Raw genomic sequence first — 24,323 nt, 5'->3', positions numbered from 1 at the left:
ATGCCAAGATGTTATAGGTAGGAGAGTCAGTCAGAGCCATTCAGTCAAGAGTTTAAGTAGCTGAGGCACAGGGGCAGTTCAGGAACCCAGAGGAAGGGGAACGTTCGCCGTTGGAAACCATTGCCAGGCAAGACTGGTAAAGGCAGCATTCTGAGAAGCCATAAATATGTGCTCTAGTGAACTGTAAAATGTGTGATTTAGTGAAACGGTTATAATTACTTGTACTGAGTTCAATAAATCCAATTTCCAAACCAAAACCCATCTCTGGTCACACAGTCACGTGAAACTACTTTGCATTTTGGCTCTTGCAGAAATGTTGTAACACCCCTTCATGGAACTGTACCAATTATATATGTTGCCGTCACGTTTGATCACATCTGATATGTGTTACAGTCATTACAGTACAGGTGACCCACAAGAAACAAGATGGTTTCTTGATGCGGATTAACGGTGCAGAGAAGCAATTCGACATATCAGGAACTCTGTCTTTGACTGATGGCAGATTGAATATCACCTGTCATATGGATAAGAGAGTAGTCAAGTCCCATGTGGTCATCACTCCCACTCACATCCATTTGTTCACGAAGGTAGGGGATAATGTACTATAAGGATAGTCTCTTGTTTGGAGGTGAGGCATACAGAGTGGTTAGAAGAATATTAGATCATTAACAGAGAATGATTTGTAAAATTTTTTAAGTACTTTAAATTTGCAAACAGTTTCATACAGTCCCTGTTTGATATCTACAAATTTCTGTGAATATATGAAATGGTATTTTATTCAGGATTCATGTCCGTATACTATATTTGTGTGTATATAAGCTCTATCCCAAAAATTATATGTCTTGAAATGAAAAATGTATACTTTGTGACACCATGACTTACAAACAGTCAGAACAGCTTAGAGTGAACAAGTTTCATGTTGTAAGATTTGAGGCTTTCACAGCAGTGACTATGAAGAAAGCAGTCTTCTGGGATTTGGCACCGTGTATATGTGGTGTTAACCGACGTTTCGGAGGAAAGTATCGCCTCCATCTTCAGGGTAGAAGAAAAAATATATATGAAATCTGCAAGCAAAGAGACCGTGAGAACCGGTAATGCTTTTGCCGGTTCTCACGGTCTCTTTGCTTGCAGATTTCTTATATATTTTTTCTTCTACCCTGAAGATGGAGGCGATACGTTCCTCCGAAACGTCGGTTAACACCACATATACACGGTGCCAAATCCCAGAAGACTGCTCTCTTCAAGTTTCATGTTGCCTCATATAGTTACATACATTGCTTAAAACACATTAATTTTTATTGACAATGGGCTCTAGTAATGTCAAAAAATTGGGTATGATTGCATTTCCATTAGGGACTTCTCTAGCTGGTGGCATTTGTTCAGACTCTGTTCACAATGATGTTCCATTTCATCAAAGCTAAAGCATTATTTTTTTTATTGTAACAATGAATTGTGTATTGGGGCACGCGGTAGCATAGTTGGTTGAGGCACTATGCTACAAACCAAATTTGGGCATTGTGTACTTCATAGATATAATAATGAAAGCACAAATTCAGTACAGAAGAAAAATAAGCATACCTGTTTACATGAAGTCACAGACTATCATCAGTAATAAGACTCTGCATCATCATCAGCAGCAGCAATGTTATCCTCATATTCCCACCACTGGAAATTGCCGTCATTTCCATGGAGACCATTTATAAATGTAGTCTTCTTCTGAGATGAAATCTCTGGTGCACTTTGCTGCTGATGGCCATTGGATCTTCCCTTCCAGCCTGGATGTATGTCAGCCTACTGCCACCCACTTCACAAAACAGTTTTGTGATCTTTCATCAGTTTGAAGATGATGTGCCCAGTAGTTGTAGCATTTGTGACAGTCCATCTGGAACAACAAGTTCCTGTACATAAAATAATATCTTTTCTTCCTGAAAGTATCTTGCAGAAGCTCTAGGGAGACAGGGCATTTCTTGCAAACAGTGGAGAATTGACTTTTGGTAAAATGTTCCTTTTGAATATTGCATGTTATGGATGAAAGGAAGTTTCTTTCCATGTATGTGAAGCACTAAGGTCACTGTGTATTGGATATTCTATAATGACAGATGAATTCCTTTCTTGAATTATGATACTTCTAGGCATGTAAAGAAAATCTTTTAGGTCCACAATTCAAATATGTTCCAACACTTAGGACATTTGTTGGCTTATTCTTACATGTATAATATGAATCACAGTCACTGTGTAAACACGAATGGAGATCTCTGACAAAGCAATGTTATCCTTAATAAGAAATTCTTGTGTGTTAGAAATTGCTGGACTCAGCCTCTACTTACTTAAGATTGTGTTACTGTCTACTGATGATGACATTTGTGTTACAGGATGGGAGCTACCAGTTTGCCTTACCTGTACACAAGTTCATGTCTGTGGAGAAAGAGGGTGTTGGCGCTGTGGGGGGCGATGTAGCAGTTGCACCAATGCCAGGAGTGGTGGAAAAGTTATATGTGACTGCTGGCGATATCGTCAAGATAGGGGAACCCCTGTTTGTTATCATTGCTATGAAGATGGAGGTGCATTCACTACTCAATTTTTCACAGCTAGGTCTAGAATACTGCTGGCTAAACACAGAATGTCACTGAAAAACTGAAGGATTTTTTTGTGACAAACTTATAAAAAAGAAATGTGACAAATACTCTGATAGCCTTTATTGCCAGTGCATTATCATCACCAACAACACAAAGGCGGGTGTTGTTTAAAGCATTAAGTTGAAACCTCACAAACTTGTTTTTTAGGTTTCCCATCTCTTACCTTGTCAAGTTCAAATTCTGGGAATGTTGGAAATATGAGGTCAATGCAGTTTGGAGTCCATGTCAAGTTGTAGGTCCTCCCTGTGCACTGTCATTTCCATAATCTGTCACTTACTTCACCTATGGATGTTTCAACCTTGGAAGTGGTGCACTGTGGCAAGACGACATCTGAAGGTGTTATATCATGTTTAAGCCAAAGTAGTTCAGTGCTATAAACTACACAGTATATGATATAAACTCCGTCCTAAGTGCAACAATTTATTGTAGGTCTATCATCTTGCTTTTTTCTACACTACATGTTTCTGCCACAAACGGCCATCATCAGGTGAATACACTCACGTAGCTGTTACACTGCACCCAGTTTAAAATTTAAAAACATACAGGTCTTCCAAATTGTTTTCTTCGTTGCTGCTAACAGGATCTACTTCGCTGATATTTGTCTGATTCGTACATCATCTTTGCCACCCACACACGTCAATTTTGACCTTCATGAACTGGCACTTTTAAAATCTTCAGTTCCAATTTTAAAAATTTCTTTAAAATTTAAAATTCTCAGGGTACTCGCCCCACATCTATAGTGCTGCAGTGGTTACTTCTTGTTTTCAGCACTGTATAGGTGTTATTCTGTGTGGGCTCCCTGTGTGTGTGCCGCTGCTTATCTTTACTACGTGTCTGTTTGTCCAATCCCTGACAGCTTTCTTGGCAGTTCCTGCTGAAATGCCACAAGCTGGTACAGGTCCCATGAGCAGACATTCAGCTTGCAATTTTACCATTTACCAGACCATTGGTCATCCTATTTAATGTTAGCTCTGGGAATGTGTGAGTTGTGAATAAGTCTCTGGACGTCAAGGACATAGCTCTTGAACTATACTACTCTTTAATTACAATATTTGCATCTTCACCATTTAACATTCTACCCTACCATAAGTCTCTAGTTAACCTTGTTCCTTTTAGTTGCTCATAATTTTGTGAACACTCTCTGTCCACTACTGCAATGGCTGTTATTCAAGTTCATATCCAATTACTGGAAAGAAGAGTCAAGGCAATCACAGTTTGACCCAGGTATCTGGGTTCTTTTCTTGGTCACACCTCACTGGTGATGTTTTTTTTTTGTCCAGCTGCATGGCTAGAACGATCAAAAGATGCTTCCAAAGAAATCATCTAAAACTAGCATTTTCCACAGGCACCTGCATGCAGGCAGCAGCCATTGCATACATTCCACATTCTCAAAATATGAGTAATGAGCACATGTTGTGCTAATTCTTCTCCATCTGCATACCAGGTATTCTTTTTGGTTGCACCCTCTACGGTTCTGACATTCCTGATTTCTGAATTAAAGAAAATTGGAGATTATTGGTTAGGACATGATACTAACTCAAAAATTTTGCATGTTGCAGCATGTGATCCGCGCGCCAAGAGACGGCCAGGTGGAGAAGATATACTGCCATGTTGGAGGGAATGTGCTTAAGGATGCGGTTATAGTGAAGTTTGTAAAAGATGACAAAGATGGTCAGAATGCTGTATAACATAGGAAGGTTATGATGGNCTTAAATCAGTGCAACAGGACGCTAAAATATAACATTATGATGGGAAGTTGGTTTATCACTGAAAGTTACCACAAGTTTTTCTTGTGAGACTGATGAAGCTGTGTAACCCTTTCAGTACATGTGATACTCAGAGCTGTGTATGCCCACATTCAGAGCACAAATTTAGTTTTGTACAGGATCTTATTTGGTAGCAGTTCACAGGGTCACCTCTGCCATACCTGTTCAGTACTTCATATTGCAGTTTCTACTGCTGTACCTGCATTGTATCTCAATGGACATACATCATGATATTCTGTGTTGAAGGCATCACACTGCCTTGTAATACTGTGGAAGATGCATATCCTGTATGTGATGACCCTGGAAGACTGAAGAATACATGGCACAGATAATGCAGGCATCCATATTATTAAAGCATAAACAGAACAATTTAAACAAAGACTGGAACTTTGAAACATTTTAAAGATACAATTTTGGAGGTTAAGAACAAATGTGACATTACAGCTGTCATTCAAATACATGCCAAGTATCACTCAAGGGAAAGTTATATGTGGAGCTACAAAATTCACGTTCATATTTGGATATAAAATTTTAGGTGAATGTTAAGATTATGGTTTTCCTGGATGCAATGGTGTTTAATTTGGTAGATGGGTACCAATGTTTCGAAGAAAGAAGCTACTTCCATCATCAGGGTAGGAAGGTGGAAGTGACCATTCTCCTCCCAGATGTTGGGAGCAGGTACTGCTGAAATGTTGGTACCTTTCTGCCATACTCTATGGCATCACAATGCAGAAGACCTTAATCCAAATATTTTGATATTCTGATATATGTATTCACAGTCCGTCTATAATGCAACAATTGTTTTATTCACCATTTAACACTCAACACAACATGTTTCGGCCATAAATGGTCATCTTCAGGCGTTTTTTAATGCGTCCAACTGTTACACTGTTCTGAAGTGCACTAACATCGTGTGTTGCAGTCCACTTAAATAACATAAATAATTACTTAAAATCCATTAAAATGTTTCATAAAAACCTATTCCACGTCATAAGGGGTGTCATCCACTTATTTAGAGTTTATTCAGCTGTTTAAGCAGCTTGCTTTCCTGTTCTTTAGTCCATTGTTTTGCTACATCTGCAATATGCCTCTTGCCATGTGTTGTTCCCTCTAGCAGCGTGTGGTGCTGTCTTCACACATTTGTGTATCTATTATACTGTATGTTATATGTTTCAGTGAACAGGAATTACCCGTTGAAACAGAGCGGATAGGATGAAGCCAGTTATTTTCTCAGCAGATCATCACAAAAATCTTACCCTCAGTAATTAGGTTTTTAGATACAGCATGCACAGAAATGTCTGATGTTAAAGCAATGCTCTTTAGTGTTCTGAAGGATTCATTTATTGACCTATCCAAACACCACACATATCAGAAGCTGCCAGTCTTGTTAAGACTTTCAGTGACAGCTCCCAGTAGTATGTCGTGCAACAAATTGGTATGAAACAGGATGTATAAAGACACTGATCTTGCTAATATTGTTCCGGGAGCAGGTTTAAGAATCCTTTTTAGAGGTTGGCACCATGTCATAACTTTGTTGCCCTGGAATTTTCAGGTGTCGTACTCTGTTCTTGATGCCATACATATGACTTTGTCATATCACAGAAGATTCTGTAGGTAATTAACAAAGTTCTCTCTTCTGAAAGATATGTTTCACTTATTCTGTAAAATGGAATTTCGAATTAGGGTTCCTCAGTTTGAAATTCTTCACCATTTGGCATTTGTATCTGTGGTTCATATCCAATTACTATATCTCATTGCTTGATTTCCTTCATTTAAAGTTTTCCTCAATGTAGCATGCTCCAAGATTTATGTACAGAGCACATCTTTCAGGGTACATTATCATACATCATTACATCTTCAGAAAGTTACCGAATTCTAACTTAACATACAGTGAGATCCGAAGTTGCCGTACTGTAGACATGAACATACAGGACTTTTCTTCTGTAAAGGTTACCTACTCAAGGCATGACATGCCTTTAAATATATGTTAGGCGATATCTTTTCTGATGGCGCTCAAGATTTTGATGTCCAGTTTTTATATCCAAGATGGATACATGGAGTGTGATTTGAATGTGAACTGCAAGATGTTAAACCTTTTTATTCTGTCTTTTCTTGTTTCAAGATCAGTAAAAATTGATGGAAAGACAAATCAAAGAATTTATAAAATACAGACAGTTGTAATACAAAAGTAATATACCCTCCTAGGGTGTTTAGTCTAAATTTAACTTTTTCTCCATTACTTGCTGTATCAGGTTGCTTGTGCAGACTGCCATAATTGCAATTGAATTTTTGAAAATATATTTTTTTATTCTTTTATGGGTAATCAGTTATATACAAGAACAAGTTTTTTATATTATTCATTTAAGGATTTGTATAAACTAGAAAATGTTAAGTGTTAACAGATCAAAATAGAGATTTGATACAGTAATCAACAAGTCAGTGTCAAATTTTTATCTCATTTTTATGTATATTTGTACTTGTATGAACTGGAGATTGTTAATGGATAAAAATACATACTTTGTTCTTTAAATATCCATATGCATTTTAACTATGAACAGTCAATTGCTCTCAGTCCATATAGTTTATATAAACAAATTAACAAACATTACAAAAGTAACAGTCATTCTGCATATGTGATGACCATTAATGCATGATATATATTCACATTAAATGTACTTAGACATATCTTTTCTTGTATTTGCCATTTTTTAAATAAGACTTGAAGCATATAACCCTAGGAATAGGTTTTGTGCAATTTTTTGTGTCTTTACAAAGGAAAGTTGTAAGAACACAGCTTTTGGCTTTGCCATGTGTGTCCATCCATCTCTGTGTTCAGTTGTGATGACTCAAAAACTGCTAAATGGATTTTCATAAAATTTGATAGTGGGGAGTTTTACTAAAAATTGTCAGCATATTTTAGTTTTTGGTTAAAACTGGAAAAAAATAACAAGACACCTTACATGAAGATGTATGTGCATTTCTGCTTGCATCTGAAATGTAACTTACTAAATATTTATCAGAGGAAAAAAATGTTTTGAAGAACAGCTTTGCTAATACATGGCACAAATGTTCATGGAAGTGGAATACTACCACAGTCAATAAGTTCGTGGAATGGCCGAAAAGCGTCATACAGGAATTTACTGCCAATGTGCTTCAGCAATGTTTTTGACAGCTATATCAACGTTGGCAGACTTGCATAGCAACAAACGGCAACTATTTTGAAGGTCGATGTGGATCTGCATAAGCGTATGTGAATATCTTGTAATATGATGCGATAAGACCACATTCCACGAACTTAATGACTCTACCACATATAATAGCACAAAATTACTCACACATTGTACAAAGCCCATTATGAATTCCTGTGCTCGGTCACCTCAATTGGAATGGATTATTTCAGCCCCATTTACAGAAATAAAAGCTGTGAGCCTTGGCAGTGGAACAGAGGAACTGGTAAGGCTCTTGCAAGGCCTGTGGAATTTATTCTGTCTAGGACTCACATAGTCTCCTAACAGGGGGTGAGACATGGGAACCTCATGACACAGACAGAAGAAAACATCTACACTACAGATTTTCTTACCTGTTGAGTTCACACATTATGTTCACATCAAAATACTACTGAATAAAATCATAAGAAATTACCAGACAAAAATATATCAAGACTATAAATAGGAAAACAAACATAAACTCTTTGTTGTAGTTATAGAAAAGAAAGATTCCATTCCAGAATTACTGAGGGGAGAAGCAGTTGCTCTGTATTTACCTCACAGCAGTGCACAACTGTTCAGCAGCATATCTGTCAGAATTGTAGACCTTAACCTTTCCCAGTGTGCATCTTGTTTAGTGAACATTCAGTTATGGGAATTGACATATGCATTGCACATGATGAGGTTTGGCACAACATGAAACAGATTTTTTTTATATATATTTAATTCCCTGTAGAGGGTTTCATGGCAAATCTTAAAGGGCTGTTTTTATTAAAATCAGCACTGAATACTGAGGAAATGTGTGTGACACATAATGCTTACCTCATCAAGTCTTAGCTTCAGAATTTGGTGAATATTAAATGAAATGTTCTTAAGTATTAATTGTGGTCATCATGTAAAATGGCTGACTTAACTGGCAAGTACTGTTGAAAACTCACTTTGATCCTAGCAACTCCAAATATTAAATTTCATCAAAATCTGTTACATATTTTTAATTATTCAGCATTTGTTTTTCACTAATTGATAAACTGAACTATAAAAAACAGACCAAAATAAGCTTGAAATGTTCAACTTTAGTAAGGACTACCAATATTAAATACCATGAGAATCTGCTCATCCATGGTAATGTACCTTCAGGTTCCATAAAAGGCAGAGGATTTCTTGACTGATTGTTATCCCCCTCCCAAAAAAAAAACTTTACTTCACTGAGTTAATTCACCAATGGTACAGTGTTCTCAAGTGAAGAATATGCACATATCTTTGCAATTTGAAACTTGAACTTAACTCACAAAAAGACTGCACAGTTCAAAATTCAAACTTCACTCACTGCTATCATCTGAGGAACTGTACTACTTTCTGCTTTCCAGTCATCTCTTATATATTTTGTAACAAAAAAATGTATACACCAATGTTAATGCTATAGCCTGGTCTTGTCTAGTGCTTTCTCTGACAACAAATAACTTCGGTAACAGTACTATTCTCTGTAGGCTAAAAATTGGATGCACTGAATATGCTCTATTGATGAGCTATTGTTTATATTTTTGTGTGATTAGCTTGGAGCAGCAAGTGGAACACAACACAACTGCTTAGACTTGCAGGAAGGGAGTTTATTGCTAAGTAGTACAGCTGTAAGTCATGCAACTGGAGCTTGACCTGTCCAGCGCACATGTGCATCCTCCCACCTGAAATGAGACATTACATGTCAAACTAAGACACTTATTCTTCTAATATGTCAGATTGTCTGCGTTTAAAGTTTAAATCAGTTTCTTTAACCCTTTGACTGTCAAGCCACACCACAGAACTACCTGCTAGAACTACCCCTAGCTGTTTAGGGGTAAATGTCCTTGCATACAAAAACCCACAGTACTTCTGCAGACTACCTTCAAATGATCACGAATGCAGAGTGTGAAATCCAGCCTCCCCATCTAAACATACTTACTTACTTACTTACTTACTTCCTCATGGAGCTGAGCCCTTCTGGAGGAGCCACCAATTCTGCAGCTACTCAAGAATTTCACAGCATTTTATGGAACCCGAAGGTTCTTTGGTCCAAATATTCTCCTCATACACCCTCAGTCTATGTTCCTCCCTTAATGTCAGAGACCAAGTTTCACACCCATACAGAACCACAGGCAAAATTATAGTTTTGTATATTCTAATTTTTATGTTTTTGGACGACGAGAAGACAAAAGGTTCTGGACTGAATGGTAAAGCATTACCTGAGTTCAGTCGCCTCTTAATTTCCTCCTAAATCAGGTTTAGATCTGTTATCGTTGTTGCCAATATCTGAACTGTGCCACATTTTCAAAACATCTGTTCCCTATCTTTATGTCATGATTTTGCCCTGCATTTTGGTGACGAGACAGTAACATATACTTAGTTTTCTCTGTGTTTACTTCTAGACCAACCTCTTTACTTGCGTCAATTAAACTATCATCTAAACATTGGTTTATAAAATTTGAAAACATCTATCAAGAGAAATGCTGTACCAAGTGGTTAACAGTGAGCCACTCTATGAATTTGGCAGTTTTAATGCAACTGTATCTAGCCAATCATGTGGTGCACAAAGCTTTAATATCTTGGTAATAGTCAGTGCAAAAACGTTAACCCCTCAACAGCTGCCAGACCTTACAAATGCAGTCAAATGACAGCAAGTACCTGCCATTGCAGTATTCCGTATTTTTAGATCTTTTATGATATATAATGATAAAGTGCATTCTTTGATCAAAGAAATGCCACAGAAGAACATAAACCTGCCATGACATTAAAAAATGCTAGTCAATCTAAGACTAAACTTTAAACATCTCAAAAAAAGGCGACTGGCTATGTCTCCAAGATGATACTAATCAACAAAGGGTCAAAGGGCTCAATACATTCACTCTATGTAATACAGTAGACACTCACTTTGTGTGTATGAGTTTTTCTAGGGGAGGAGCTGTACTGAAGTCCTCTCGCCCAGCCTGCTTGCCACACACCTCATCTTCATTGTAGCGTGTATCTACAGTGAGTAGACTGTGACTGCCTCCACATGTATAATAGTGAAGATCAAACCTGGGCACAGACAATCATGAGCTGATAAAGGTTCCATTTTATCTTAGAAACAGTCTCATTGTTTATGAAATAAAATGTCACTCATTCTTGAAATGGCACATTTCATGTTTCTTTTTCTTCCACTCAATATTTCTTGTTATTTATCTCAAAACATTGTATGTGAGTATTTAGAATGACCAAGAAAATTAATAACGTAGATATGAAGCCATTATCATGTATGGATTAAGTCCATTTCTGCCTCACCTCATTTCAGTTCCACACCATGTCACCCCATTTCTATTCTCACTTCCAGACCCAAAGCCACAATTGCTTTGGCCTGAATATTATTTTCTTTTGTCACATCTTAGCACTTGCTCAAGGTAATCCTATGCTGCACGGCTTGCAGATTCACATCTGAGTTAGAGAGGTGCTTGGTATTCATTTGTGACCCAAGCCAAAGAAGAAAAGGAGTAAAAAACTTAATTTCAAGCCACGTCTCTGTCTTCTTATTGTTGTGGAAACCAAAAGTGTCTAAATCCTTTTGAGACAAGGGTTCAGAAGGGCTTCACTTGAACTATAACCTCTCTGTTAGACTCAAAGTAGAGTTTCTTTATTTCATTTCCATGTCTATCCCCCCCCCCCTATTTTGTATTTTCAATTCACACAAGATGGCCAAAGATCTGTTAACATGTTTAAGACCGATTTGGAACAAGAACTGTACAGCTGGCAAGCTTTGCATTGTTTCAGCAGCTACAGGAGGGGGTCAAAGGATAATTGAAAACAAGTTCTCAGCTAATCAGCCTGCAAGGTGACAAAAGTTGATGTAGCTGTGTGCTAAGCATTGGATTGGTGTGATGTCTGCAGGCAAAGTAGTGTTAGTGCAATACAAAAGCACACTGAAATTCAAGCTCACAAATTGGTGGTTACAAGAGTAAATATTGTAGCATTGCTAGGTAGCAACAGTGAAACAAACAGGTTCCCATGGCAACGAGTCCAGGCATGACAATAGAAGAACTGTTGGAAACTGTTTTCCAGGTGGTCCGTGCCAAGATGTTATAACCAAGACAAGTTTAGAAGTTAGGCAGTTGTAAGGGAGTCAGTGGAGAGAAGATTAGGAGGTTAGTGTGAGAATGCTGCTAACCTGGGAGTTAGTCAACTGGAACAAGAGTACAGGTGTGGACGTGTAATGACTTGAGCACAGATGCTGAGTAATCTCCACTGTTAAGATCTGTTATCAGGAAACGACTAGTGAAAGCAGACTGAGATGGTTTAGCATGCGCTGTACGGATTTGTAAAGTGTGGAGATCAGCGATAATGTTATAATTACTTGTTACGAGTCATGTGATAAAGCAGTCAATAAATCCAATCTCCAATTCAAACCCTGTCTATAGTCACACCTAAACACATGACAGTGTGATTTCTGAGATATTTCCTTCAAGTTATTCTGACTATATGAAAAGCTACTGGTACTCATTTTGGCATTTTCTTAATTTCACATGTGAAAGCCAATGTACCACCCTCCTTCCCCCTTTCAGGTTACTGTACACCTATCATTCAGAAACCACTATACAGTGAATCTGGAATTAATGGAAATTATGATATGAAGTTATCATTGGTATTTCCTCCTCTTCCCCTTTTCTTTTGAGGGGGGGATTACAAGGGAAAGTGCTGATATAATGTTATTATCTCTCTTACTATCTCACTTTTTGTTTTCTTTCTCCTGGGTTTTCCAACCCAGCTTCCCAACATTCTGCATCATGTGGTTGATATAGCCATCAAGAAAAAGTAACATGCACTTTATACAATGGACCCTCAGCAGAACATTCATATTAGCTGTATCAGCCCAGAAAACACTTTGAAAAATATAATAAAAGGTATTGTCACATGATCAACTGACTATAAAGATGGTTTGGATTTGTAATCGGACTTACTGGACACTCTAACCCACAACTCGTGACTACACTTCAAAAATCACTATCACACACACACCAGTGTTCTCTGTCATGGTCTACACTGCACTGCTTCGTAGCAACTACCAACAGTGGATGTTCCCCTTCCTCTGGGTTTCTGAAGTGTCTCCCGGCCTCAGCTGCCAGCTTCTGCAACTCTCAACTGACTGACTCCATGCAGACCTTGGTTCTCTTGTAATGGCACCTAATTCTCATTATACAGCCTCAATACAGGCTGCACAGAAAACATCGCTTCAAACAGCTTTTTTGTTGTTGCATGTGTGTCTGTTGAGGCCATCACATAACAGCTACTGAGCCATTGTGTTTGAAGAACTGTTCCCTATCAGCAGCTGTCTCTGTTGGCTTCACAATTCTGGCTTTCAGCAGACATACCACAGTATTTTTTCCATGAGCTGGGCTCAGCATCAACAAACTGTGCTCTGAGAGGAATTCACATCATGTCCAACTATCATCAGCTTCCTGTAACTTCCACTAATTTATGGGAGAGTGGTTAGCAACAGTTGGCATCAGTCCACATCTACATCCTGAACCATATTTCGCTCTCCATAAACATCTACACCCACCCAGTGACAGAGTCTAATCACCTGCGTTCTGCATGGTAATTGCGAAGCAGCTCCCGGTTTGTGTTGAAGAGTACCCCGTAATGTCCAGCACACAAGGACACCCACACAGGCAATGAGGGCGTCTTGAGTCTTGATCCTGGTTGCCTGGATTCCTCCACTTTCCCATCAGGACATTCATCCCACACCAGGAACCCGACCTCACTCCGACTGAGTATACCGAACTGTGGCATTGCCTGACATCAGAAATCATTGGGAATGTTACATCATATACAACTCCTCCTACATCGTCTATCAATATATTTCTGTAGAATGCTTGGTTTTATTTTACGTTGAAGTTATTGTGAAACTTTTCATTAAAGATCCTTATTTTTGTTATGTCCTTACCTTAATTTCAAACCACCATGACTCCTGAAACTTCCTGAAATGGACACATGTTAATAGGACTTTTATTTTACCCAAAATCAATTTTTTAATGTACTGATGAATTTTGTAGACTCATCCTGAATCACCCTATGCATATTATTATATGTATAAAGATATGCATAAGGTGGGATGAAAGTTCTGATATTACAACTTCTTGCAATACACCACAACCACTTCATTTTTCCCTCATCCTTATTATCATGGTAACTCCCATTAAGACCTACATAACAAACACAGCTGAAACATAAGTCTTTAAAAATGTACTGAATATGTCTTTATACATTATTGCTAAGTGCTTTGCTTAGCTTAGCTATTTACCGTTTCTAATATTTACTAGCATAATGACAATTGAAATTTCACTACAAGTCTTTTCAATCCTTTGTTATTTTTTACGATTGAAATTTTAATTACAACATTAAGGTTTGAACACTGAATGAATCTCAGGATATCTCATCACCTGGTCATGCTTTTAGTGCATGTGAAGGTTTAGTCTCTCAGGGAAAACAATTTCTCTCATGAAGAATCCTGTCTTCTGGGGTATAATGGCCATAGAGTCCGTTCAAAGTCAACTTACTTTTGAGAGGAATATACCAACTCCACTTTCAGGGTCGAAGAATAAGCCAAGCCAGAAACCAACGTGAAACAGAAGACAAGAAGGTTGTTTCCGGCTGGTGCCTGTCTCACACCCAAACAATGGCTCCAACTCACATTCCTGACTTCCAGGCCATGACTGACAAATACTCTGTCTGGACTCTCCTTATATAACTTTGGCATGGTCTGCAGAGCAAACACTGCTTCTAACAGTTCCCCTATTGTTGCAAGCATATTCGTTGCCAAGGAGATGCATTTATTGGTCATTACCCAACAAGTCATAGTATACACGAGTGTGTGTGCATGTTTTTATTTATGCCAATGTGTGGTTGTCTGGGCATGTGTGTTTGTGTGTATGTGTATATACAGAACTACTAGTTATATCAAACAGATGTGAAGTTTAAAATTAAGACATCTTTCTTGCAAACTAGAAAATGTTACTGTCACCCAAATGCAAGTGTTCCAAATGTTTCATTTTATGTAAGATTTGAGATTTGAGATTTTAACACCACATATACACGGTGCCAAATCCCAGAAGACTGCTTTGTTTCATTTTAGTTTGCTAAATTAGGGGCATGCATTATCATAATTCGTTGAGGTGCTATGCTACAAGCTGTACAGTCACAGGTTTGGTTCCCAATGAGGTCATTGCATTTTTCAACTGACCTAATCCTTCCAGCCGCTGCACTATGTCCAGGGGGTGGGGGGGTGGTAGACTCAGCTTCTAACAGAAATGAGTACCAGGAATCTTCCTGGGGGTAAAGGGTGGCTGGCGCATGAGGCTGACCTTACCGCCATCTGTCAGCCAACTAGAAAATGTGCGGAGCCATGACATTCACAAATCTGTGGGCCTCCATGGCCTATCACAAGGTAAAGCTATCCTTGTACTTCTGATGTTACAGAAAGGGGAGTTAAGTCAGAAGTTGGTCAAAACGAGATAAGTGTATCACACAATTCTCTTTATTTAAAAGATAAAAAGAAATCAGGTTGTCTCTAGTCTTCATTTTTTCTTTATGGCCAGTTAAACAATGAGATACTGGGCTAAATGCATCACTGCAGGAACATCTGAAGTTTTTTCTCCTACTTCTGAGAAATGATGCTTAGTAACTTCTTTTCTATCATACCACAGAAGAGTGAACCAGCTATCAGTATCATCGGGTCTATTCCTTTTAATCTTAATCTCACTTATAAAACTGAACATTGGAGTCTTTTTCCCTTATTAAATGTCAAAAGGTTATCTATTTAATTTTGAAAATGCAAAATATAAACATAGAAACATACACAGATAAGTCTAATTTCCTAATACATACAGCCAATGGTTTCCTCAGACTTTGATCTGAATATCTTCAAACACTTACATAATGGTCTTCATCCCCTACATACACCACGCCATTATGCAAATATGGGGTGGCGCGTCCAGTCAACAAGAGCGTAACAATACAGTGTGAACCCTCTTCAGCTCCTGCCATCAAAAATGCTTTCTCATTATCCATGTCTGTCTTCACCCTGCACCAAGACAGCCGTAATTAGAAGGGCTGATAAATTATGTTGACAGTGACATGTATGTTAATTAGATGAGGCAGAAAATAATGGTCATCAGAACAATTATGCACTATGACATGATACCATTATAGTGCAGTGGAGGCACAACTCCCCCATTTTTGACTTGGTACTGGATAGAGATGAATGGTCAGCTTCACGACCCTTCTACTTTGCCCCCAGAGATATAGCCCCCAGTACCTGTCGGATAGGAGGCTGGACAGGCACCAAAGCCAGTCTGGACACTAAGGAGAAGATAAAATCTCTCACCCCTGCTGGGACTCGAACCCTGTAGTCCAGCCCATAGTCTAGTTGCTATACCAACTGAGCTAAACTGGATCCATATCAATTCAAGACTGAACATAAGTATAAAAACAAAGGACATTTCATTTTTAACAAAGAAGGAAAGAAGGAAAGTGGCATGGGTAATTTATTCTGCATTGCAATTGTGAGTAAGGAACTGTTGCTCTCAACTATGGGTTTGATTCAGTTCAATTCAAAGCCAAAAAAAAGAGCAAATTGTTACTGTCTGCTTGTATGCATGAAACAACTTCATTCTGTCTTAAACTTATGAGCTATAATATTGATTAAATTTATTTAAACTTTACCACAAGAATAATAAGTTTTGTACACCAAATATGTTTAGGACTATATTTGTGGGTTGGGTTGGCAGTAGGAGGAGATATTTTTAAGAAAAAAGAAACTGTTTGGCATTTAATTTTGATTTATATCATACCAGTAACTGTCTTCTTATTTCTCTTCCTCCAATTCTTATTTTCAGCCTATTTCTCTCAGTTTGAAAACAATTAAAAGTAGGCTTATGATATCACCTCACTGTCTGTGAACCCCCCTCCCCCCATCAACTTTTCAATGTCTGAACCAATTGGCATGAAACTTGGTATGTATATCACAGCACCTGAGCCAATCTCTACAGCACACTTCATAAATCCCTCCCATTAGTCTGCATGTCTGTATGTATATCCCCCTTACCTTCACTAGGCAATGACTCAGCAAACACATTCTTGTGGCAACAAATACATGTAACAATAGAAGAATTGGTGGATGGATAATTTTCTATGCAGTCCGTGTCATATCAAAGGAAAGTAGGTGATTAGTTCTTGTTTCTTTTTCTTTTCCTTCTCCTGTAGGCCAAGGGTCTCTTTACTCTATGTTGCAAAAAACCAGTTTCTATTGCTGGTACACTGCACAGTATTTTTGACCCCAGCAAGTCACTAACCTGACTTTGGATACCTGACAGAGGGCCTATCTCCGTATGGCTTTCAGACAAGCCCTCTCTCTATATTTACGACCCCTTGGAAGGTGTCCCAGTATATTTAAGTCCTCAGGTACTGGACTCCCATTTGGTCTGCTGATCCTAATTCAATTTAGTTGGATCATCTCAACATGTCTGATGACTGATTGTATATACTGAATTTTTAAATCCTGATGAAATGTACTATATTTGGACTGTTAAATTAAGTATTTGTAGTTATGTGATCAAAATAATTGCATCAGACTTCTATGGTGACAATGATAATCATATATCTGCATAAATTTGATCATATTTTATGTACAAATTTTGTACTGTGACTGTATTGCATGTTGATGGGTTCATTGTTTTTATGTATTTTGACATGTTCTATATCCTATGGCATGCATGACCTGAAAAGGATCTATGGAATTTAAAATAAAGTGAAAGTGAAAGGTTCCTCCATCAAGGTACTTTACTTGGCCATCTTCAAAAGGCTTTCCAACATTACAAAATTAAAGTACATGGTTCTCTACAACATTCGTAAATCTAAGAAGTTTGTTTGAAATTCAGTTATTAGGTAATGATAATACAAGTATATCATAAAACATTACAATTTCATGAATAACTAAAATGCTTATTAACAAAGCATTTGATTACTGTATGTTTCAAAGTCATGTTGTAAATCACCACTTCATTAAAGAGAAATAAGAAATTTGATTCCAATGCAGTGTCACTCAATTCACACTTTCTTTCGTGTTCATTACTTTTCTTAATTCTGATTTTGTTCAGGGGGCCACTGTTGACTGCTGAATATGCAATGTCTGTTTTGTTTAAATATCTCAAAAACTGTAAGACTTTTGGGGAAAGTATGTTGGGCACAAAGTGGCTACTCATGTTTCTCCCCAACGTTTATTTGAAATATTTTTATCCCCAATAAATATTTACTGAGATGTACACAGAAACACATATTGGTCTTCTTTATACTTGCCTGATTTAAATAAAATATAAAATGACTCAACATATTATATGCACAATTCTCCAGTATAAAGTTTTATAAAAATCTCTCCAGCAGTTACTGGGTTGTTTCATGCATACAGAGGGATGGACTGAGATACTGGATAGCTGATCTTGGGGCTGCAAATGTGCCTGAAAACACATTACATACATGCTGGTGTACAGTGTTAAAGCAGTGTAAATACAAAAGTACAAAACACATTCACCATTTATAACAACAGTTGGTAAGCACAATTCACTCACTTGTGGGTTCCTCGTGTCAAGATGGCACTGTACAGGACGAGCAGTGCCCCCGGTCCAGGATCATCCTCAAACTGCAGACAGAATCATAATACATAAGCTTACAAAGTGTAGAGAATAATTTTTTTAATGTGTCCAAATTCATGCCTGTAAAGAACTAAAATAATAAAGTGTAAAGGCACTGAAGAATGGTACAGCATATTTCAGGATGCCAAAGGATTAATAAAACAAGAGTTTTTAAGTGTTATGTTTCATCAATCATTGTCATCATTCCAAAATAATTTCACATGTTTCTGTGTTCTTATCATCCATTCTTCCTAAAATATTACTTTAATAAAGATTGTACACCTTTCAAATACCTACAGTCATACATAGTATTAAGACCCCACATTCAATGGGCCTCACAAGTTTGTATGCTGTATAGACAGCATACTAGCATAGCCAACCATAGGGTGTTAAAATATACAAACAGGGGAAGGTCTCCAAATGGCAATATGAATGAAATCTGATCAACCAGTGAGGAGTTCTGTCTTCTGGGATATAATGCTATGTAATCTGTTAAAAGTTAACTGATGTTTCAAGGAAGCATGTCGCCTCCATCTTCAGGTTGAAAAATAAGCCAAGCAAGAAACCCATGTGAAGCAGATAACAAGTAGATTTTGAACCCAAGTCCCTCATGGCCTGACCAAGGATGAAACCCAGCTTGCTGTGGTGGGCAGCCAATGACTATGTGCTATGGCATGGCCTTACAATGATGAATCATGAGGGCCAGACTTGTCATGTAGATTCAGGCATGAAATGCCTTCGCCCACTGAAAACAAACACTGGGATTGTGGGTTCAAATCCCATTCCAGTGTAGCCGTTCAGTTTTCTGTAGGCACACTGTCGCCATGGATAGGGTAAAGTTGGCCGTAGCTGCTCGCAGTGTATGATTTAGGTAGAAACAGTTGCTCATAGTGAATCGCCTTGTAGCTGTGAGTAGGTCACCTATGTATAGGTTAGCTAGTTTTTTTCATTAAAAAGACCTTTACTTGTTTGCTTGTAAAATATCAACTCCAGATTATGTAACTTGTATATACTTTCAAAACTTCTAGTCGAAATGTTTGGACAATTTTTTTAAGCCAGAAATCCAACATTAGTTGATGACTCAACATAGCACCTTTAGTCAAGGGGTGCTGAATAGGGTTTTAAAGGTTGCAGATGAAATAACCCTCTACGTTTTCCATTTTCATCCTGTAATTCATACAAGTTAGGGTTTGCCGTATAATATGGGACTTCAAAGGGCCGTTGAAATTTTCCAGTAACTCCTTGAGTTGCAACAGAGTTAGGTTGACATTTTACTAACACTGCATCATGTATTAGATAAATAAGTAGTACAAAGAACTAAGTCAAGACATAAGAAGAGAACCAGAATAGAACCAGAATACAATTACTCTTACCAACTAGTATATACAAAAAATTCCTCCACAGTATAAAATGGGTGACAAGTCAAGGCATTCATAATATAAAACAAATAAAAAAAAGAAAAAGAAAAAAAAGAAAAGAACACATCAGATATATATACAACAAAAACTCCCCCGGTTTACAAAAACAACGCAGAACCAAGACATCTTATTAGTATCTTTACTTATTTGTGGTCTAGTTTTTAGCTATGCATGTAAGAATTTGATTAGTTTTTCCACATACTGTTTTGTGTACAGAAAGTTTCAATGACCAAATTAAACTGGGAATGACCGCTATGTTCTCTTATAATGGTGACTACTGCTTTGCCGTTTTACATGTAAATTGCAACAGAAAACTAAGTTACTGTAAATGTACTACTTACTATGTAAATATGTCGCTTAATGAAGATCTGGAGATCCTCTAGGTCCGTGAACTCAAATATATTCAACTGGAACAGAGATGAAATTATATTAGTTTGATTTACTCAGATCTGGTGTCAAAAACATCTGTTCCTGTATTTGACACTTAAAGGTTAAGAGTAGAACAATGTACTAAATGACTACAAAAATTACTACTGCAGTATTAACAGAAAGTATCAACTGCATTAAAGTTTACAGAAATGTTGCAGTTTCAAAACACATTACAAAGACAAATGATCACAGTTTGCCATCATGCACATCTTATTCCATTAGACAGCCACCTCCACCCCATGTTTCGATCGCTATTTGACCATCATCAAGTAAAATCACGCATATATATTCACAAATTCATATAGAAACAATTAAAACTCTGACAACAACTTCGTAAATTTATATTCCAAGCCACATTCATCTTGTAATTGTGTTTAAATGTAGTTTAATCATTAAGAATTACTCGTTAGTAATAAACACACAATATTAGTCGTTAAAATGTTGCAAGTACCATAATTTGTACATATTATTAAAGGCAAAATAAACCTTATACATGGGATTTTAAGTACTCACGACCATGACACTGAAGGGCACTGTGTTCTCAGATGTGATCCCATATATTGTGGAACAAGTACAAGATGTTTTGGAGGAATGTACTGCCTCCATCTCCAGAGCACAAGAGTAAGCCAAGAAATAAAGCAGTAAGAAGAAGGCAGCTCTGCTTGTTATCCGCTTCATGCTGGTTTCTTTCTTTGCTTATTCCTCCAAACCATTGGTTCACTTCTACCAGATGACATGGCATTATGTCACAGAAGACAGCACTATTCATGTCCTACACGAAGTATGGTAAAGTTGTCCCTGTGTTTAACTAATTAAGCACCATGCCATGAAGCCATATGGGGTAATGGAATCCTATGCAGTCTTTTATAATCAAGTCATTTAGTATAAGTCCAAACTGGAGATGCGTATCTGTTCTTACAATGTGGAAATGTTGAGTATTTTTGCAATAATATATTTCTATTATTTCCACTTGATGATGATCACTTCATGAGCTAGACCTATAATGGAAATCACTCTGTCTTATGAAATAAAATTTTTGTGGTGGTACACCTTAATCATTTGTAAGCTTCATAAACAGGATGCTTTATCATAAAAGTATTAAGAAGACACTCAAGTAAACTGCTCTTGCCTTCTCTGTGATGCCATCTTGTAGATACTTGTGGCTGTGTGGAACATGCACCAAGTCCTGGGGTAAAACCACAGAACATTTACTCTTCTCACCAATTCTCCACAAGATGTCAGCAATGGCAGTCCACAGTGCTTCTATTTGCCGTATGCGAGATGGTTTCAGCATCCTTGATAAGAAATATTATGTCATAATATCATGAACAGTGCAAGTCATATTAGCATTTCACAAAACTGAGATCATTAAAATCTGCATGAACTGACATATATAATTTATATGCAATGATCCATTTATGGTATTTCTTACTTCCTAACTTTCACAAGCCTGGCAGTGCTGAAACAAATCTACACCCGAGATGGGACCACAACATTGAAAAGAGATGTTTATAATGATGAAGAATCCTGAAACACTCATGGCTTAATGTTGATGCTTAACCAACAAGGTTCTGGTTACCCCTCTGTTCAAATACAGTTTCACAGTCAATGTTAAGATGCAGATAGATTCTACTGACTGCTATTTTATCACTGGAAGTAGTACAGTCCATATCATGCCCTGAACTTACAAGGCAGTATGCAGATCAAAACTTGAAGTACATTTTAACAGTGGTTATATTGTGGAAGGAAAACTTGCACATGCCGCTTCTCCTGCATGTCTCCTGCTTAGATGAATAATTACAGTTCTTTGTCCAGTACCTCAGGGTCCAATATTTTGATTTCCTTGGCCTGTAACTATCTCAGAAGAAGGAAGGTGCTTGTAATCTCACATTATGCAAAAGAGATATGTTCTTTCAGAGACAGGTGAAAATTATGTAAGATTTGAGGCTTTCNTTGTCGCTTGCAGATTTCTTATACTTTTTCTTCTACCCTGAAGATGGAGGGGATACGTTCCTCCGAAACGTCGGTTAACACCACATATACACGGTGCCAAATCCCAGAAGACTGCTTTCTTCAGGTGAAAATTACTTTTTGGTACTTACGTATTATTGCATGGCACAAGTAACCTTAATATTTACCACCATATTGTCCACTATGTTAATGCTGTCAATTTGAAAAAGATTGTTTATTTTTTTTTAATTTACGCTGTCAGTATACAGACTACATAGCATTGACAAGAGCATGATTTAATGACTGCTGGTTCCTTGCTCATGGATTTTTCTAACCTGAGGATGAAGGCGATATGTTCCTCCAAAATGTCGGTTCACACAAGATCTACAGGGTGCCACATCCAAGAAGATCGTATTCTTCCTAGTCACTGCCATTAAAACCTCAACTCTTACATATGTATTTTGAATGTTTTAAATATTGAATGTTATGACTATTCTTTATACACACAGTGGAACCTGCAGAAAATAACGGCACTGCTATATGCAAATATATATGTAATAAAGATAAAGGTGAAGTAAACTTGTCCCTGTCCTTAATTAGTTAAGGATCATGACATGAAGACATTTGTTACAGTGGATGAATAGATGTATTTTTTATTGCTAGTGGGGTGGGACTAAGTCCCTTGTACTGCGGCCACTTCTGGCGTGTTGTACCAGCCCCAGATGATAGGTGAGGGTGATTGTGGAGCAATTGGTAGAATGAAGATTGGCAGGGGAAACCGAAGTACTCTGAGAAAACCTGCCCCAGCGCCACTTTGTCCACCACAAATCCCACTTGACCAGACCTGGGATTGAACCCGCCCCGCCATGATGGGAAGCCAGCGACTAACCGCTTGAGCTAAGGCACGGCCCTATGAATACATGTAAGTATTCTCAAACTCAATAGAAGACATACGTGAGTGGTCAGCTTCACACACCAGCTGCTTTACATCCAAAGAAGCACTACAAGCATCCATTGGATTGACAGCTGGTTAGGCCCCAGAGTCAGTCTAGATGTTATGGAGAGAAGAAGTCTCTTGCCCATGCTCGGAGTTGAAACTCAATTCCTTTGTAATCCATCCCATAGCCTACTGCTATATCAAGTGACCTATCCCACCTCAAATATATATAATGCACATGCAATACACATATACTTATTATAATGATTATTAATTGAAATCAACAGTTTTAATTCTAGCAAATATATAGTATACAGAGGGTTCCAAAAAAATGTACTCACTCTTTGATAGTCAATATCTTTGGAACAAAATGAGATGTAGTTACAATTCTTGTGTGGTAGTGTAGTGAAACGTTTTCTCAACAGATGGCGAAGGTCACATGCACACTGTGAGCAGGAGACAGCAGCAACAATGGCTGAAAAGTTGTTCTTTGAGCAACGCAAGGCTGTATTGAAGTGGTACTGGAAGTACAAAAATATTAAAGAGGTACAACAACAATGGCAGAATGAGTTTGGAACTCAGCCACCAACACATCGAATGATTGCCCATATTCGGGATAAATCTGAAGCCAACAATACTGTTCATGGTGTGCATAAGCAAAGATCTGGGTGACCGCGGATAGTAACAAGTCCAGCTTCCAGTGCTGTGGTGTTGCAACACTTTACACGATCACTGCAAAAATCTGTGAATCAGTGTGCACCCGAAAGTGGGGTAAGCCGATCAAGTGTACGGCGAATTCTGAAGGCTGCAAAGTGGTTAGTGTACATTCCAATACTGCTGCACGCTATGAACGAGGATGACCCGGATCAAAGGCTTGAATACTGCAAATGGTTTGAAGACATGGTTCGCGAGGATGAGGAGTTTGCAGGGAAAGTTATCTGGTCTGACGTGGCGCAATTCAAAATGAACAGTACTGTTAACTGCCACAATTGTGTGGATTTGGCTCCTGTAAATCCACATGTTCATGGGGGCAAGGAGGTGAATCTACCGGGTGTTAATGTGCAGTCTGGTCTGTCATCGCGTGGTTTGATTGGTCCTTTCTTCTTTGAAGGTACCGTAACTGGTCAGATGTATCTCGATATGCTTCAGACATTGATTTTCCCTGCCATTTGAGAGCTGTTTGAAGATGAGAGATTTTACCTACAACATGGTGCTCTACCTCACTACCATCGAGATGTCAGGGCGTACTTGGATAACACTCTACCTGGACGATGGATAGGTCGAAGAGGTGCT

The 24,323-nt window shown here is 38.0% G+C and overlaps 2 protein-coding genes across 15 annotated transcripts in view; one reads left to right on the top strand and one right to left on the bottom strand.

The window, feature by feature from the left end:
- Positions 1 to 5,223, top strand: part of LOC111866784 (methylcrotonoyl-CoA carboxylase subunit alpha, mitochondrial) — a 33,050-nt gene extending 27,827 nt beyond the window's left edge. Inside the window, exons 11-14 of the mRNA XM_023856042.2 lie at positions 394 to 587; positions 2,373 to 2,561; positions 4,196 to 4,343; positions 4,389 to 5,223. Of these exons, the coding sequence (XP_023711810.1) occupies positions 394 to 587; positions 2,373 to 2,561; positions 4,196 to 4,324 (512 nt within the window). The 3' untranslated portion in view covers positions 4,325 to 4,343; positions 4,389 to 5,223. The remainder of the gene's footprint in view (positions 1 to 393; positions 588 to 2,372; positions 2,562 to 4,195; positions 4,344 to 4,388) is intronic.
- Positions 5,224 to 7,639: 2,416 nt separating this feature from the next.
- Positions 7,640 to 24,323, bottom strand: part of LOC111866781 (inactive ubiquitin carboxyl-terminal hydrolase MINDY-4B) — a 72,349-nt gene continuing 55,665 nt past the window's right edge. For all 14 annotated transcript variants that reach the window (XM_033752404.1, XM_023856032.2, XM_023856038.2 and 11 more), the window contains 7 exons: positions 21,273 to 21,438; positions 20,056 to 20,121; positions 18,234 to 18,304; positions 15,544 to 15,691; positions 13,193 to 13,404; positions 10,513 to 10,659; positions 7,640 to 9,290 (listed from right to left, as the gene is read on the bottom strand). In XM_033752404.1, the coding sequence (XP_033608295.1) occupies positions 9,242 to 9,290; positions 10,513 to 10,659; positions 13,193 to 13,404; positions 15,544 to 15,691; positions 18,234 to 18,304; positions 20,056 to 20,121; positions 21,273 to 21,438 (859 nt within the window). In that variant the 3' untranslated portion in view covers positions 7,640 to 9,241. The remainder of the gene's footprint in view (positions 9,291 to 10,512; positions 10,660 to 13,192; positions 13,405 to 15,543; positions 15,692 to 18,233; positions 18,305 to 20,055; positions 20,122 to 21,272; positions 21,439 to 24,323) is intronic.

Source organism: Cryptotermes secundus, unplaced genomic scaffold (assembly GCF_002891405.2).
Source record: "Cryptotermes secundus unplaced genomic scaffold, Csec_1.0 scaffold384, whole genome shotgun sequence".
In the NCBI taxonomy this organism is placed as follows: domain Eukaryota; kingdom Metazoa; phylum Arthropoda; class Insecta; order Blattodea; family Kalotermitidae; genus Cryptotermes; species Cryptotermes secundus.
The sequence above is the reverse complement of the archived record's forward strand: the minus strand, read 5'-3'. Positions and strand labels throughout refer to the sequence as shown.